The sequence below is a fragment of the Canis lupus genome, chromosome 3 (assembly GCF_048164855.1).
Source record: "Canis lupus baileyi chromosome 3, mCanLup2.hap1, whole genome shotgun sequence".
In the NCBI taxonomy this organism is placed as follows: domain Eukaryota; kingdom Metazoa; phylum Chordata; class Mammalia; order Carnivora; family Canidae; genus Canis; species Canis lupus.
In genome coordinates this window covers 17,784,599-17,800,703 of record NC_132840.1, presented here as the reverse complement: position 1 = coordinate 17,800,703, position 16,105 = coordinate 17,784,599, and the positions used below count along the sequence as shown (strand labels likewise).

General features: G+C 41.1%; 1 protein-coding gene and 1 long non-coding RNA gene across 13 annotated transcripts in view; one reads left to right on the top strand and one right to left on the bottom strand.

The window, feature by feature from the left end:
* Window positions 1-3,513: 3,513 nt before the first annotated feature.
* DYNLRB2 (dynein light chain roadblock-type 2) lies at window positions 3,514-13,126 on the bottom strand. The gene is made up of 4 exons (XM_072819260.1): window positions 12,976-13,126; window positions 10,564-10,639; window positions 4,585-4,752; window positions 3,514-3,755 (listed from the first exon to the last, which is right to left on the bottom strand). Exons 1-4 carry the CDS (start codon window positions 12,976-12,978, stop codon window positions 3,712-3,714), a joined length of 291 nt encoding a protein of 96 aa, XP_072675361.1. The 5' UTR covers window positions 12,979-13,126; the 3' UTR covers window positions 3,514-3,711.
* LOC140629701 (uncharacterized) overlaps window positions 13,114-16,105 on the top strand; it is an 802,104-nt gene continuing 799,112 nt past the window's right edge. For 8 of the 12 annotated variants that reach the window (XR_012027527.1, XR_012027528.1, XR_012027546.1 and 5 more), the window contains exon 1: window positions 13,114-13,312. This is a non-coding gene — a long non-coding RNA (uncharacterized lncRNA). The remainder of the gene's footprint in view (window positions 13,313-16,105) is intronic. The other 4 variants (XR_012027534.1, XR_012027524.1, XR_012027514.1 and 1 more) reach the window with 4 other exon arrangements.

The following is a 16,105-nucleotide window of genomic DNA, read 5'->3' as shown; positions in this document are numbered from 1 at the left end:
ATGTGGAAATCCTTATTAAATGACAAAAGAATTAGACAAAATTATGTACTGAACAGCATTATAACTCTACATCTATTTATGCATGTGGTTAAATAATAGAAGAGGCCATAGTGAGATGTATTAAATGGCTCAATTATGGCAAATTTGGTTTATTTTGCTGAGATTGCTATTATTATTAATAATAATTGGCATCTATGATGTATTGTAGAGTTTGGAGTGCTAGGCCACTGCAAGTGGGCCCATTTGTGGGCCAGTAAACTGTGTGAACCCTGTGTGGACCCTGCTAACCAATAAGTAGTAGAGTCAGACTCTAGGTCTCATGATCTTCCAACTGTGCCGTTATTGCACCTCATGTTGTGAAATTGACCAAAGTATGAGAATCTGAAAATCATTTCTGCATGCCACAGGAATGTTTAAGGTTGGTGGGGTTCAGAGAGTGAGTCCTGAGGTCATGTATGTTGAAGGCAATCAAGACGTGGAGGTTTCCCAAAGAACCCAGGAGGAAGGAAGACGTTCAGTCTTCTTTTCTCTGTGTTCAAGGAATGTCTGAGTACATGGCTAACTCAAGCTTCTACGCCAAATTTTCAAACAGAAAAGTGTTACTAAGCATAAATATTCAAGATACTAAGAATATTCCAAACTGCCATGTGGATGCCTGAGTTTCCATTACTAGAGATTATTTCCTATTATGGGAGTTCTCTTAGCCCCATGATTCCCAGGATTTCAGATACTATTTTATCATTTGTAAGGCTCCTGGTGAGAGATGTTAGCACCACTCTGAAAGTTCTGTGATGGCCCCAAACATGATCTACTTTTTTTTTTTTAATTTTTTTTAAGAAATGGAATATAAGACCACATATTGGTTGCTTGAATAAATATCTATGTCTATTTCACCTAAACATGCTATAGTTTCCTATTTAAGGGTAGTATATTCTTTTCTAATGTCAGAAAAGAATCTTTTGCCCTGTGTCAAAGACATACTAGTTGGTTAATCATAATTTGTCAAAGACTAAGGAAGCGGGTGGGGAATCCAAGTCTTACTTAGTCCATGGTAATTTTTGCTTTTGAAGATGATAGGCAATCGAGCTCAAAAGCCAGAAAGTACCCAGTAAAAGGGATTTTGAAGCAGTACCTGCTGGAGCTTTGGACAGGCTCCCACCATTCTCTACCAGGATGGTCCTGCTCTTCAGTGATGAAGATTTGGGAGCTTGTAATGCTAATGATGTGTAAATGCATTTTCAGCTATTTTATTAAGCTGGCCTTTCCAGGTTCATTATCATTAATATTTATGGCTGGGATATGTTCCTCCAGAGAGTCTGCAAATAGCTCTCCCATTGTTCGAGTAGAATTTATAGCAAGTTGGACTAAAGGGTGGCACCAGTGAGTCCAGGCTTGTACTTCTCATAGGAAACGAAAGCTTTGGCAATAGTTTTGTATGGATGTGGATCTTTAGTCTATGGATTCAGGCGTCTTTTAAATAGGGCTAATTAACTATGTTATTACGAATCCAAGGGGGAATGTGAATGTTTGTGTGCTGGAAGGCAGGGGCGGGGTGGTACACATTCCCCAAGATTATATCCTCCCCAATTGCAATTGGTGTTGGCAAGTTTTACTTTTTGTTGCTACAGTCTCTGTCTCTAATGAAGGGTTATAGTGTCCTCTAGATGCAGAAGTGCAGTCAGAGTTCCCGCCCAATAGGATGGAAGGGTCTTCCTCCCAGGAAGAGCCCACACAGAGCCCTGGCACTTGCAATGGTGTCATCTGCACCTGCCAGAGATTTCCCACTGCTACATCTCAAATGGGGCTTGAAATTTCTGGCTGGGCCAGGAGGAAGGAAGTGGCTTTGCCACTCAGCCATGCATCTGCTGATGAGCTCTGGGTGGGCTGGGAAGCTATGGGGAGCTGACAGATTTAGGTATTAGAATCAAATGTTGCCTCTGGTACATTTTATAACAATGAACTAATTTTTACAATTTTGGGGGGGAGGTGTGGAGCAGGTCTCACAAGAGCATAAGCCCTCTGACAAGATTATAAGCACCAATTCTATAGGCATGACCACTCTGATAGGAACCCACATACCCAATTCCTGAAAGACACCTGACCCATGTTTCAGGTAAAATCCTTACCTGTAAAATCAAGGGGTCAACTACGTCATTTCTGTTGTCCTCTCCCTCAGTAATGCCATTGGCTTGCCATCTGGATTCTAACAAGGCCTTGTGTATGTTTGGACCTGCCAGCAGATGCCGAAGCTGTCTGTGGGTGAGTGAGTTATGGTACCCACATCCCACTGGGCTGAAGGATGAGGCGGGGTCCATGATGGTATGTCTGGTCTCTAAGTCATGGCATGGAAGGAAGGGAAAGACTGTTATTGAGACTTGCTCTTTGCCTGAATTTTCTCTGCTTACAGGCTGCATCTGGGTCCACTCGGGAGGGGTTCAGGGTGGGTGGCAGGTGGCACTAGGGATTCAGTGGAGAAGAAATACAAATTCGATACCACCTAGAGGTGGAAAATGGAGAACAAGGGATCTAAAAACAGCTAAAAATAAGAGACATGGCAACCAAATGCAACATGTGACCCTTGATAGAATCCTGGATTAAAAAAAAAAATCTGTAAAGGACATTATTGGGACTGTTGAGGAAATTTGAATATGACTGTGTATTAGATGATATTGTATCAATATTAAATGTCTTAAATATGAAAGCAGGGTTCTGGTTATGTGTATATATGATATATACACATGTATATCTAGAGAGATGAAACAAACGTGAAATACTAAGAGTCGGTGAATGTGAGTGAAGCTTATGTGGGAGTTGACTGTGCTATTCCTACTCTGCAAATTTTAAGTCTTTTAAAATAAAAAGTGTGGGGAGACTGCTTGAAAGTCAGATATGTGGTAGTTTGGGGAACTGGGTAAAGGGTACCCAGGATCTCTGTGTAATTTCTTATAATTTCATGTGAATCCTCAGTTATCTCAAAATAAAAGGCTTAATTAAGAAAAGAGAGGATAGAAGGTAAATATGGCAAAATACTAACATCTGTTTTAATGGGGCTTAGAAATCTGTTATATTTGTTCTGTTATTACTTTCATTATTTTCTGAATATTTGAAATACCTAGTGGGGTTTTCTGGTCAGCCCTGTAAGCATGCACCTGGCCTCAGACCTGCTGCTGATCTCACAGGCTGGTGTGGCAGGAGCACAGTTTGGGATGGGAGGAGGTGCTCAGCTGTGGGGCTGACCCTGCTGAGGACCACACCTCTGACTTTTTGCTTCCCTTGTTGAAGCGGGGAGAGTATCTAGTGCCTCCGGAGGGTCAGGACTTCCTACTTCCCTGGTAGCTCCTGAAGCACTCCATGGGATCTCCCTGAGATGCTAAGGAAATGGGCAAAAGGACACAGCCCCGCTGATTCTTGGTGTACCTTTGGACTGCAAGGATTTTAGCAAGGAAGCCTTTCTTGAGTTTCTTCTCACGAAACTCCTTTGGTTGTGTGTAGTATAAAAGAAAGAGACTCACATATCAGAACTCATTTATTATGTAGCTAAATCACAACTTTATAATACATTGGAAAGGGACTAAATGAGACGTGCCAAATAGTTTAAATGTAAAAATAGAAAACAGTGTCTGAAAGGTCAGTTAGATTGGAATATAATCTTAGTAATAAAGTAAAATGTTTTCAATCTGACATCATAGGACAGGCTGGGCTGTAGCAGATCTATTCACATGGGTTCTGAATGACAATCAAAAGATATTCTTTATCTGTGGAGAGATGTGGACAAAATTAATCACCTGAAAAATTAAACTTAATAAATGAATACTTCAGCTAATCTGCTTTTCTCTTCAAAACATGACTTGGACTTTCTGTTGACTGATGGTTCCCATCCTGGTTGCACATCAGAATCACCTGTGGAGCTTTCAAAAGCTCTCATGACCTGGCGCCCAGTTCCAGAGGTCCTGATTTCACTGGCCTGGGGTGAGGCCTCAGGTATCAATAATTATTTTTATAAAGCTCTTCAAGTGCTTTTAATGTACATCCAGGGTAAGGACAAAGGTGGAGAAAAAGCTTCAGTTTGGGGGTTTTATAGATGTTCTAGAGAAGTTTGTTCTAGACAAGATATAGGAACATGAGTCCTGTTTTGCACAGACATCTCCTAACACTGTGCATGTAATTCCTTCAGGGAAAGAAGTATTTCTATGGTGGCTGTTGTTGACAGGTCAGGTGAATGTATTCTCTCCCAGCGAAGGTTTAAGACCCTACAGTCTGATCTACTCTGTACTTTATCCCCTGGACAGGAAACATTTCTTTATACTCCTGAAAATCTCTAATGTGAGATCTACATCTCTTAATTATTTTGATTACTGATAATAAATGCAAATAGGCAAAAGAGTCAACTTCTTCAAAGGTTAAATTTGCCACTAATTCCACAAAATTTCCAGATTGGATTTCTCAGATTCAGACATCTTCATTTTATAATTAAAGAACATTATGAGCCATATTGCATGTTAAAAATCTATAGTTCTTTGAAACAAAGCTTCTATCCAGTAAAGCAGAAAGATGTTTTAAATATGAAATGAAATGCCACATTACCTGGGGCTACCATGATTTCATGTTTCTTTGATCTGATCCTAAGAAAAGTGAGGTCGTTCTGAGGATCAATGTCACGTACTGTGCTCTTGGCTTTCATCGTCAGCTGGTGAAGAAGACCTGCATATTGAACCGTTGTTGAGTTGTCCAACGTTGTTCGAATAGGGATGCCTGTTATGAGATTCACTTTGGGGTTAACATTTTTTAATTATAAAAGGAATATGCACACTGTGGAAACAATGGAATATACTGATGACTATAAAGTGGAAGAAAAAGTTATGGCTGGTATTACTGGTAACATTTTAGCTTATTTCCTTCCGATCTTTTTGTCTTTACATGGATTTTAAAATACAGTTGGGTCGAACTATGATTACAAATGTGACTTTTGCTTTTTTCTTCATTTAAATGGTAGCATATTCAAGTTGCTCTTGTCAGTGATAATGTCATCAAATTATTTTCAATGACTGTACACTATTTTATAAACATATCATAATATAACTAATTCCCTATTGTTAGATCGTTAGGAACAGTTTTTGTTGTTGTTGCTAATGGTGTGATGAACGTTTTTATGCATACATTTTTTGGAAGTTGTGAATTAATTATTTCAGAACAAAGTTAACATATTACTCTAAAAAGTGCACTTCTCCAAGCAGCCAATCTACAGCCATTTTTCTTTGGAATGCCTGGTCTGTGTCATGTTTCCTCCCCTAAGGCCAGCAATAGAAAGGGATATTGCAGCACATATTGAAGAGTATATCAAAAGGGATTTAAAAAATTTCTTTGTAACTCCTCATACTGTATCTTGCAAACTTTAAATTTTATATCAGAGAACACGGCAGCAAAGGCATGGTGGTTCTGCTGGGCATTCCCTGGTTTGCGCTCATTCTTGGTTTAAACATTATTAAATTTAGCCGCTTGTGTGCTCTATTGTTCCATTATGCGCATTTAAATCTGAACCTATTAATTTAACTGGGAAAATCTAGCCAGACAAATATGCAAGTATAATTCAATTCACTTCAAATCAATCTCAGCTCAATTCAGGTCACTTGGTGCTCAGGGCTTATTTTTTTAACAGGTGCTGTGCTAGGTATTTTACATATGTTGTGCCTAATCTGAGAGGGACTTCAGATTATTTTGAGAACTACCAGATAGCCAGGGAATTGCAAGGATTTTATTTGAAAACGTGCTTTTAATTTAGGGGCACATATGAAGGGGAACTTGGGGTTGCTCAAATTTCACAGGTACATGAATTAAGGCCAATCAGTGAAAGAGGCAAACACAGCTCTGGGTTTTCCCTCACAGAGAATGCAATTCCAGAAATTGTTAAACAAGAGAGGACTTCAAGAGTGCAACAGTATTACAAACTAAGGATTTTACCAGTTTTTCATGAAACTCTGAGAACTCCATTCTGACTGTGAAACAGACTACTTGCTTTTCTCTTTTAAGAAAACTGTTAACCTCTGGAACAGGTCTTGCCAAATAAGACAAGGATAATATTTAAAGGAAAACCTGTTCAATAAATAAGTCTTTTTATCAAGTTTGTTCATCTGTATATTTATTTATTGGCCTCTTTACCCTGAAGTCAGTTATATCATTCACAGCTGATGAAACATCTCAAGGCCTGTGTCTTTAACAAGCAGCAGGCTGAAATGTAGCAAGCACTCCACCTTTTGAGAGCACCTCCAGAGGACTAGTTTTATTTTGCATCCTGAGGAGTGGCTACCCACAAAGTCTGCAATGCTCAGTGTCAAAACAAGAAATACAACCAGAATAAATTATTTAAAATGTAGATGACAAGATTATGAATCCGGTGCTCAGGCCTATTTAGTTAGTCTATTCATGATCCAAGCCAATAAATAAAACAGCTAACCTTTCTGAATAATAAGTGCACACTGTGGAAACTCTTAGAGTTGTTCATATCCACTACAGACCGCTTGAAAAAAATCAATCAACAAATATTTATTAAGCTCTTGCTTGGTACCATGTGAGGTAATTAAAAATAATTTATTAAGAAGCAATTTTAGCACACAGTATAAAAGTATAAAATTTACTCATGTCTCCTTCTGAGAGGTAGTTACTGCTCCCAGTTTGCAGAAGCATTCTAAATGTGTTCAAATATGTTTGTGTTTGTATTCTTCACTCCTTAATTATATTGTTCTCTATTCTGTATTTTAATTTTTTTCATTTAATACTCTTGGACAATTATTCCATACAGTACATATAAAGCAGGACCACTTAGGTTAGTGAGTGCATAACATGATTGATGAATGGATGACTTGTGAACACGTAACTGGTAAATTCTCCTGGTGGGCATTTAGATTGTTCTCAATCTTAGACTTTTATAAGCAAGGCTACATAATATGTCTGTGTGCATGCCATGTCACATTTGTGTCTATGGGTAGGGTAAATCCCTACAATGGAACTTCCAGAACAAAGAATATGAATTTGATATTGCTGAGTTTATGGCACTACTTTAAAATATGGCTCTTTATAGGGCACTAGGGTGGCTCAGTGCTTGCACATCTGTCTTTGGCTCAGGTCGTGACCATGGGATCCTAGGATCTAGTCCTGCATCATGCTCCCTAGAGGGAGCCTGCTACTCCTTCTGCCTATGTCTCTGCCTCTGTCTCTGTGTCTCTCATGAATAAGTAAATAAAGTCTATAAAAAAATATATGACTCTTTATGATCTCAGTAAGCTGGTAGTCTTTGGCTGTAGAAGTATTTTGGTTGATTGTATTTCAAAATATAAGGAATTGGCTGGATGGCTGATAAAATCTAGTAAAATTCAAATAATAGATTATTAGAAATGTCAAGAATATTTAAAATTAAGAGCCGACAGAAATCAGGCTTACTACATAAGAATGCTTAACAGTTATGACTGTGAAACAAATATATATATTCACCAGTGTCTAATTCAACAATCACTGCGGCAATATTATAAACAATGAATGGTTTTATAAATGAGAAACCAACGTTAACAAAGAATCTATTCAAATAAAAACCTGTACCACTCAGCAGTGGGCTAAACTGATAAGTCTACTTTATTGCCATGGATAGAACGCCTATGTTTCAGTAATGGTGAAACCAAAGGACTCTATTCAACATGCCATATGAGGAGATAAACATGGTAAAAGGCCTACATAGTCACGGATAAAACCTGAAAATATGTTAAAATGATTTGTTGAGAATTACACTAAAACCATTAGTAGTAAACAAGAACACGTGACTACCATCTTAGTTAATTATTTTTAGTATTAAGGTTCATGGGTCTTTTGAAAGCAGCAAAGCTGTGCTATAATAAATGACACTTCATCTAAAATTCAGTAGGCTGCTGAAATGGAATATTTTATTAATTCTGATCACACAACTTAAACCATATGCTATTAATAAACATGCTTGTCATACACTCTGGTTATTAATAATCTGACCATAAAAATAAACCTCTATTTTATATTTTTGGGAAAAAGTTAATTTGGCTTTCAGACAAGTGCCCTGAATCCTAACATAATCTTATCCTTGTAGGGGTTAATTAGATAAAGTTAATGGGTATTAAGAATAATATTTTGTTGCCTTTGGATAAGAAAAATGTTAAGAAATTTTAGGGAAAAGCAAAAATCAATTGTAATTCCAGCACTCAGAGATGATCACTGTAACATATCCCTGCCTTTTCTTTCATATGTATCTTTTTTTTTTTTAATTTTTATTTATTTATGATAGTCACAGAGAGAGAGAGAGAGAGAGAGAGAGAGAGACAGAGACACAGGCAGAGGGAGAGGCAGGCTCCATGCACCAGGAGCCCGCCGTGGGACTCAATCCTGGGTCTCCAGGATTGCGCCCTGGGCCAAAGGCAGGCGCTAAACCTCTGCGCCACCCAGGGATCCCTTTCATATGTATCTTAAGTGTTTATGTGTGACTGGCTATATTTATGATTAGAAAGTGTTGACCTACTGCTTGTTCCATGCTTCTTTTCACCTAATAGTTTCCCATAACTCTAAATATTCCTCAACATTTTAAACAGAGTAATGGCTCATCAAGTAAGTATTACATAATTAATTAAAAAATTTCCCTACTGCTTAGATTTATTTACTGATTTTTCTGTTTATTTATTGCTATTGTATATGATGCCTCAGTGAGTCTCCTTTATTCTTCTTTACTCAGGATAAATTCCGAGGAGTGACATTGTAGAGCACAGGGTATGGGCATTTTCAGACATATGATGCATATTGCTAGGATTATGTATTTTCGACTAAAATCTTCCAATGTAACTTGTCAAATGAGTTATTCTTGATTGAATAGTATACCCTCCTGAAAATTCAAATATACCTTAAATATTAGAATGTGAAATAGGGTCTTTGCAGATGTAATTTTTTAGATGAGGTCACACTACAGGGTGGGCCTGAATCCAAGGGTTGGGGTCCTTATAAGGAGAGAAAACAAAGAGGAGGATACCACGTGAGGATGGAAGCAGACACTGGACTGATGGATGCATCTACAAGCAAGGAATGCCAAGGACTGGAAATGGAAACCAACAGAAGGTGACACATCAGCAAGGAAGGATTCTGTGGAGCCTTCAAAGAACAGCTTGTCCTCACTGACACCCTTATTTTGACTCTCAGCCTCCGGAACTGATAACTTGCTAAGGTTTAAGCTACCAAGTGTGTGGTACCTTGTTATGGGAGCTGAAGAAAATGAATACATTACCTTTCTGAATCCATACAGATAGCCTGTCTTAGGGGATGTGTGGAGTTATGAACATGCCAGGAAAAAAATCATTTCAACCGGAACAATGTGCTAGGGTTGGACCACTTCCTGGAAATATTAGGCGTAACTCTTTCTTACGTATAAAGCTGATCTTAAATCCTTTCCCTCCTGATCACTCAAGCTGGGTGAATTTATTATATTCATTTGGTGTTATTTTTCATTTTATTTTATTTGCAAAACATATCCAATATTTTATCTACTCATTGAATGTTTTATCTGTCCAAATCAATTAAAAACTTTCACATTCTCAGAATTATTTAATTATAATTATATTAAGTGTTGGGTATTGTGTCAGGGACTTGATCAATTATTATTTCATTTAATGATCACAACCATCAGTAAAGTAAGTCATATTCTATTTTTAATTGATAAGGGATTGAAGTCTGAATTTGGCTGTGGTTTGCAGTTGCTCAATAAACATTTATTGATAGAACTGTGCCAAAATAATGATTAGCTGTGAGATTCTGTTGTAAGCATTCTGCTATGGCAATATGCCAATTTCATGGTTGCACTGTGAATTATGTGAAGTAGCTACTCTTATTTCAACAAATGCTCTGGGATTTGAGGTACTTCTTGCCCTTGCAAATGCCTGAATTAGCAATGAAACTAGCAGGAGCCTTTAGAGGTTGCCCCATAGCTGAGCAGGGAGCAGTCTGCCAGAGAACATGCTCTGTGGATTGTTAACAGGGATTGTGGAATGAGAGCAAGTTTCTGGTGTAAGTCGATGGATTTCATGGGTGGAAATGTGCTGGTCCTTCTTATACTATGACCACAAAGCCTATACTATACATGAGATTAAAATTGATTCTCCATTTATTAAGGATGGGAAAGGAACAATTTCATTTAAAATGAAGACTGAAACTCTGTATGCCTTGTAATGTTAGAATAAAAACTGCCAACAATGACATCCTCCCTGTCTTCAATATGATAGTTTTATTGTTGCTTCTGAAATATTAGAAGGGTCACCAAAGTAGACAGTGTATAGTGTTTCTTAGGGATATACAGATATTTTTAGACATGTCTTATTCATATTTATATCTTTAATTTTTAGAGCACTTGGTATGGAACAGAGGCTTAGATGTTTGATAAGTACATGTTATAGCTAAAACACAGAAAACATATGTTTTATTTCAAATTCTAAGATGTCTGTCCTAGGCTCGGCACAAGTAGTTTCTCGGTTGGCTTGTGTATGTCAAGAAGGCAACCTGTGATATATTTACCTTCTGCATTTACGACCATAGTTCCAATGACCCCTTTATGGCTCTGGATCCTCTTTAGGGTTTCCTCCACCTCTGCCTGAAGAGATCAGGAAGGCAATTAACCAAACTCAGTCTTTGTGGTAGCCCGAATCCTAAATTGAATAATGTTCAGAGATATCTACCCTCCTATCCCTTTAGCCTAAGGTTCTTGATACTATAATCTCAGACCTTTGGAAGAGAGCTTTGAAACTGTCAAGTCTTGTACAAGCCTGCCAAACTGATAAGACTCCTACATAAAACCTTACATACCTCTGGGCTTGAACTCTTCTAGGGATGGAGAGCTTACTGTCTCACAAGAGCTCACTCAGTTTTAAATATCTCTGTTTGCTGGAAAAGCATTCTCTAAGTTGGACAGAAATCTGCTCCTGCTCATGTTTTACTCATTGATCTTTCTGTATTCATATGAAAAATTCCTTATCTGTATTATAGCCCTTTACATAGTTACTGAGCTATATGGTTACTTCCGTCTGTCTAAAAGTATCCCTTCATGAGAAATCTCAGTCTTAGTCCTAAATGTTACCTCCTTGAGAGTTCAGATGATTAAATTCAGGATAATCTGTAAACACAGCAGAGTCTAAGATTCCAGGATTCTGTTAGTAACAATAGCCTGGGTCTCGGTGCAAATGTTCAATCACGAATATTCAATCATGAGTGATGATGCTGGAACACCATTGGGTTTTAAGCTCAGCTTTCTGAATTAATCTTTTGCACAGACTCTATTGTACCAGTTTTATTCCCTTCTACCAATGCTAAAATCACAATCTTTTCCAAACTTGCATATTATTCCTGAGTAATCACTGGATTTTCTGGATTCAAACAATATCCTACAGAGTCACTTGATGAGGGTTTGTGATCTATTTTTTTTTCCTTCTGACATCGTATGGATGAATATTATGCTACTTTAGTCAAAACTTTTCTTTTGCACTTGCTGTGGGCAGGAACACTTTCGTCCTCTTTTCCACCACTACAGCAGGTGTTTTCTGAATTTCGGGCATTCGTGTGCTGGACTCCCACTTTTTGCCATAATGAATACCATCTACACTATTTACCTAGTATGCTCGTTGAATTATCTCACTATTAAAAACTTAAACAAATGCATATTACAAGGAAACTATACATCATTACCACAGATGGAAATCTGCTGATTGTCATAAACAGAAATAACCATAAGAACAAAAATAAATGAAGAGAGAACATATTATTAAATTCTACTCCAAAGAAAGGTCTGAGCCTGAGCACTGATGTTCAGGTTAAAAAAAGAAATTACCAAATGACAGTGCTTAAGGACCTAACAGTGCCAGGAGCTTTCTACTGGATATAGTCTACCAGCTGGGAGAAAAAAAAAAAAAAAGAGGAATAACTTCCTCAGATATGATTCACTGTGTTGTTATTTCCAAGCTGTCTTACACAGCAACTTTGCATATCACTTTGGGAAACACTGCACTAAGGCGGAGTAGTTATACAGGGGACCCAAAACATATTACATCTTTGTGTCTTTAAGGACATTGTCCACAGCTCCTTACGACCACTGACCCCTCCTTTATCTTTTTTTTTTTTACTTCCTTGTCAAATGCTTCTCTCTGTTGTCAGCCTTTCCCTCTCTTCTTTCAGCTGTTTTTCGTGTTTTCTGCGCTCCCCAATGCAATCTCTTCATCCCAATTTCCAATCTCCTTTTAATTCCTCTCTTAAAACTCTGCTTTCACCTTGCTGCTTTTTTTCACCAGTCTCCACTTTCCTTTTCTTATCCTTCGCTTTCAGTTTTTGCTCTGTCCTCCCTTTCCTCTTTCCGCCCCCCTCCCTTTTTAAGATTTTATTTATTCATTCATGAGACGCACACAATGAGAGGCAGAGACACAGGCAGAGGGAGAAGCAGGCTCCACGCAGGGAGCCCGATGCGGGACTCGATCCCGGGACCCCAGGATCACGCCCTGGGCCGAAGGCAGGCGCTCAACCACCGAGGTACCCGGGCGCCCCTCTATTTTCCTTCCTTCTCAGCGTCGCCTCCTTCTCCGCCCTCTCTCCCTGTCGCATCTTCCTTCCTTCCCAGGATGATCCGACTTCTCTCCACATCGCCTCCTTCCTCTTCAAACTTTCCTCGCTGTCGAGATCCCTCACCCCTTCCACACCTGTCATACCCGCCCCACCTCTCTCTTCCCTTTCTCGCCGCTCACACCTCGCCACTTCCAGCCGCCGGAATCAACCCTCCAGAGACCTATCCCTCACGAAAGGTTTCCCCCATCTAGGTATCTTGTCCCTGTCGCCCCTCCAAAAAAGCTTCTGGAGCCCCCAGCCCCGGCCGCGGCCCCGGGCCGGCCAGGCAGGGGAAGCCCCAGACGTCGGCGCCCCCGGAGCGGAGCGAGGCTCCAGATTTACCATCGTGCAGACAGCTGGACTCTCGGCTCAGTCCGGCGCCAACGCGGCCCGGGAAGTCCGCAACGCTTCCAGCCGTTGCTAGGAGACGGGGAGGATGTGACCTCCCGGAAGTGCCGGCACCCGCGCCTGCGTGGACGCGGTCCGGCGGCGGCCGGGGGCGGCTCTTCCGCCCTGAGCTGGCCTTGACGCCTCCCGGCCGCCGTAGGCCGAGGTCGGGGCGCGGGGCCCCTGGGGCGCTCACCTGGGGGCACGTAGGCCCGTGGGGCCGGCGGCCTGCGGAGCGGAGCGGGCCCGGGCCTGGTGGTTCGGTCGTGCGTTCATTCAGTCATGCCTTGAGGTACGCCGTACCGTCGCACGTCGCACCGCTCCCTCGTTCAAGAACGTCTCCTTGACCACCCGCCACGTGCTGGGCGCGCTGGGCCCCGGGACCCTCCAGCTCGGGCGACGAGCGAGTGCAACACGCGCAGCAGCGCTGGCCGAGCGTGATGATGCGCCCGGAGCCTGCAAGCGAGGGCCGGGTCCCTCCCCTCCGGGCTTGGGCCACTTCCGGGGGCTGGGGGCAGCCGCCGCCGCCCCACGAGGCCCAGGCCCAGGCCCAGGCCCAGGCCCAGGCCCGGAGAACTTTCCACACGCCCCGCCGTGGTCCCGCCCCCGCCCCTGCCCCCACCCATAGTTTTTTTTTTTTTTTTTCTTAAAATATATTGAATAGTACAAGTATATATATATATATATATATATAGGTTATTTGTTGACTTCTGTGTCCTTGCCCCCCAAACAGTAGAGCCAGCCGCCTCTTCTACTCCCCTCACAGGGTCCCGTCCCCTTACTGCCCTTCACTCAGGTGCAGGGTTTCTACTCACTAGTATCTTTGTTTATCCCCTTAGGGTTTTGTTTTTTTTTGTTTGTTTGTGTTTGTTTTCTTTTCTTTTTTTTTTTTTCTGGTCATTATCTGACAGAGGTTCTGAGTGGCTGAGAAATTGCAGGTGGTAGTGCGGGGGGGGGGGAGGGGGGGCGGGGGGAGGGCTGAGGGCTGTACAAAGTGCCCTAGAAGAGCATTTCACTAGGTGTTGAAGGAGCTGATGGAGGAAACACGTGGAGGATCAGCCAGGGGTGCTGAGGAGGGCGTTGGTGACGCGTCTGCGGCCTGGGAGGCAGAGACCAAGCATGTGTGAAGTGCCCGCAGGAGCACGCGGTGGCTGCAGGCCTCAGGTCCTGGGGTTGGAAGAGGGCGACCGGCGATTGCTAGACACAAGTTACAGGTTGGGAATGCACCCCCACGGGACCCTGCTGTAAGGACTCCCCATACTGCTGAGGCCGTTTGTGCCTCCATCCCCCCCACCCCCAACAGCCTCCAGCCCAAAAAAGGCATGCTCATTGCTAAGACGGTCAACTAGAATCTGAATGGGCCTGGTCAGGGATGCTCTGAAACAACCAAAGTTGTGAGTTGGGGCTAATTGGCCCATTTCCCCTTAGAGTCTATCATTTCGTGACTTTATGACAATACCTGAGAAGTTCTAGTTCAGCTCTCTCTCTCTCTCTCTCTTTTTTTGTTGGTGGGGGAGGAGATTCTGGTTAGCCTCATTCTGTCCTTTTTCCTCCGAGAAACATAATGCCTCCCCCCAAATCCGGATCACAATAGCTGAGTGGTTCTCCTTTTGACCGACACCTGGAACTCCAGCCAAGATTATTTATAGTGGACAGCTAAGGTTGTAGGGTAGGAGTCTGGTGTGTGTGTTTACACATCTGCTCTTGACTGCCTATATCTAGCATTTTAAGTAATCAGAGTATAGGTATTTACAGTAATAAAAATGGCTGAATTGCATAAAGGCTGATTCTAGGGATTCTGGGTGTTTCTGATCAAGGATATTCCTAGTTGGTTGTGTAGCCATTTGTTTTGCTTATAAAAATCGGTGGCCGTGCACCGTATCTGTTATGTCAGTCAGCTTTAATGAAGGAACCAACTGCATATGCATGGGGTGTGAATCCCCTCGTTTCTGGAGTCAGGGTGTCAAACTCGTTCAATAGCTGACAGCTGTGATTAGAGCAAAGAAAGACTCTGGCATGAACGGCACTGACAGGAGTACCCAACTGCTGAAAAAGTAATAAGAAGTAGCCAAACTGACTTCTAACCAACAGTCAAGTTTGACTCACTGTGCACAGGAAATCAATGAGGAGAATATGAGCCATTTTCTCCTTATTGATTTTCACTTCTAATTATTCCTTGGAGGTACTTGGTTTAATTTTTATGCCTTTTTTGTGAATTATCCCCTTCCCTTCCCCTCCTCCTAACATCCCCCTACCCCTCCTTCTAACTTACAGTAAGTGCTAAACAACTTTGAACTTAAGTGAGTTAGTGTGTATTCTTTTTTTCAAGTATTCTGAAGTGACCCCAAAATGGGTGGTACACACAAAGTCCACCATTCTTCACATAATTTTGTCAAAATGAGGTGATTTTTTTTTTTTTCTGAGGTCTCTCTTTCCCACTGGTCGTTTGCTGGTGCTCTCTTGTTTAGCCTTAAGCAATCCAGGTAATTTGATAATCTCGAGTCTCTCTTGGAATTTTCAGTACCACCCCATACATTTATATTATCTTTGGCATTCATGCTTGGTTGGCAAATACTATAAACTGGGCCATGGAATATACATGGTGCCCATTTTCTCCTAAGATAAGGCATTCTTTCTCAACTAAAACAGAACATCTAGTACTTATTTCCCACCCGAAAGTGAAATTTTAGATTCTTTCATTAGATTCTTTGAAAATGCCCCTTAGTAGTAAAGCAGAATTAGAGTATGTCAGTGATCTCAGTAAGCCACATAATCTGATGCCATAGAATTGCAGAATTCTAGGTTTAAGGTTTCAGAAGATCAACTATTTTCTACTTATTAGGACAAGGGCACCCCTCTAGGGTAGTTCTTTCCAAGTCAAGTGTCACATAAACATTCACTTGCCATAAAGGAATTGTCCCTGTTGGAATTAAAGTTTCATTGAGCGCAAAATTTGGAGTTGCATGCAGCCAGAGTTGATGTTCCTAGGTGTGTTTCCTAGAGTAGAATAAGTTCTCAGAGCTTTCACTTCCTCATAAAAAGGGAAAGATAATACCTATCTTAGAGAGTTGATGTGAGATATAAA

Coding starts and splice junctions, on each gene's coding strand:
- DYNLRB2 (XM_072819260.1), bottom strand. Junction 4,753..10,563: donor TATGGTCGTAAATGCAGAAG/GTAAATATATCA, acceptor ATCTCATAACAG/GCATCCCTATTCGAACAACG. Junction 3,756..4,584: donor TGAAATCATGGTAGCCCCAG/GTAATGTGGCAT, acceptor ATCTCTCCACAG/ATAAAGAATATCTTTTGATT.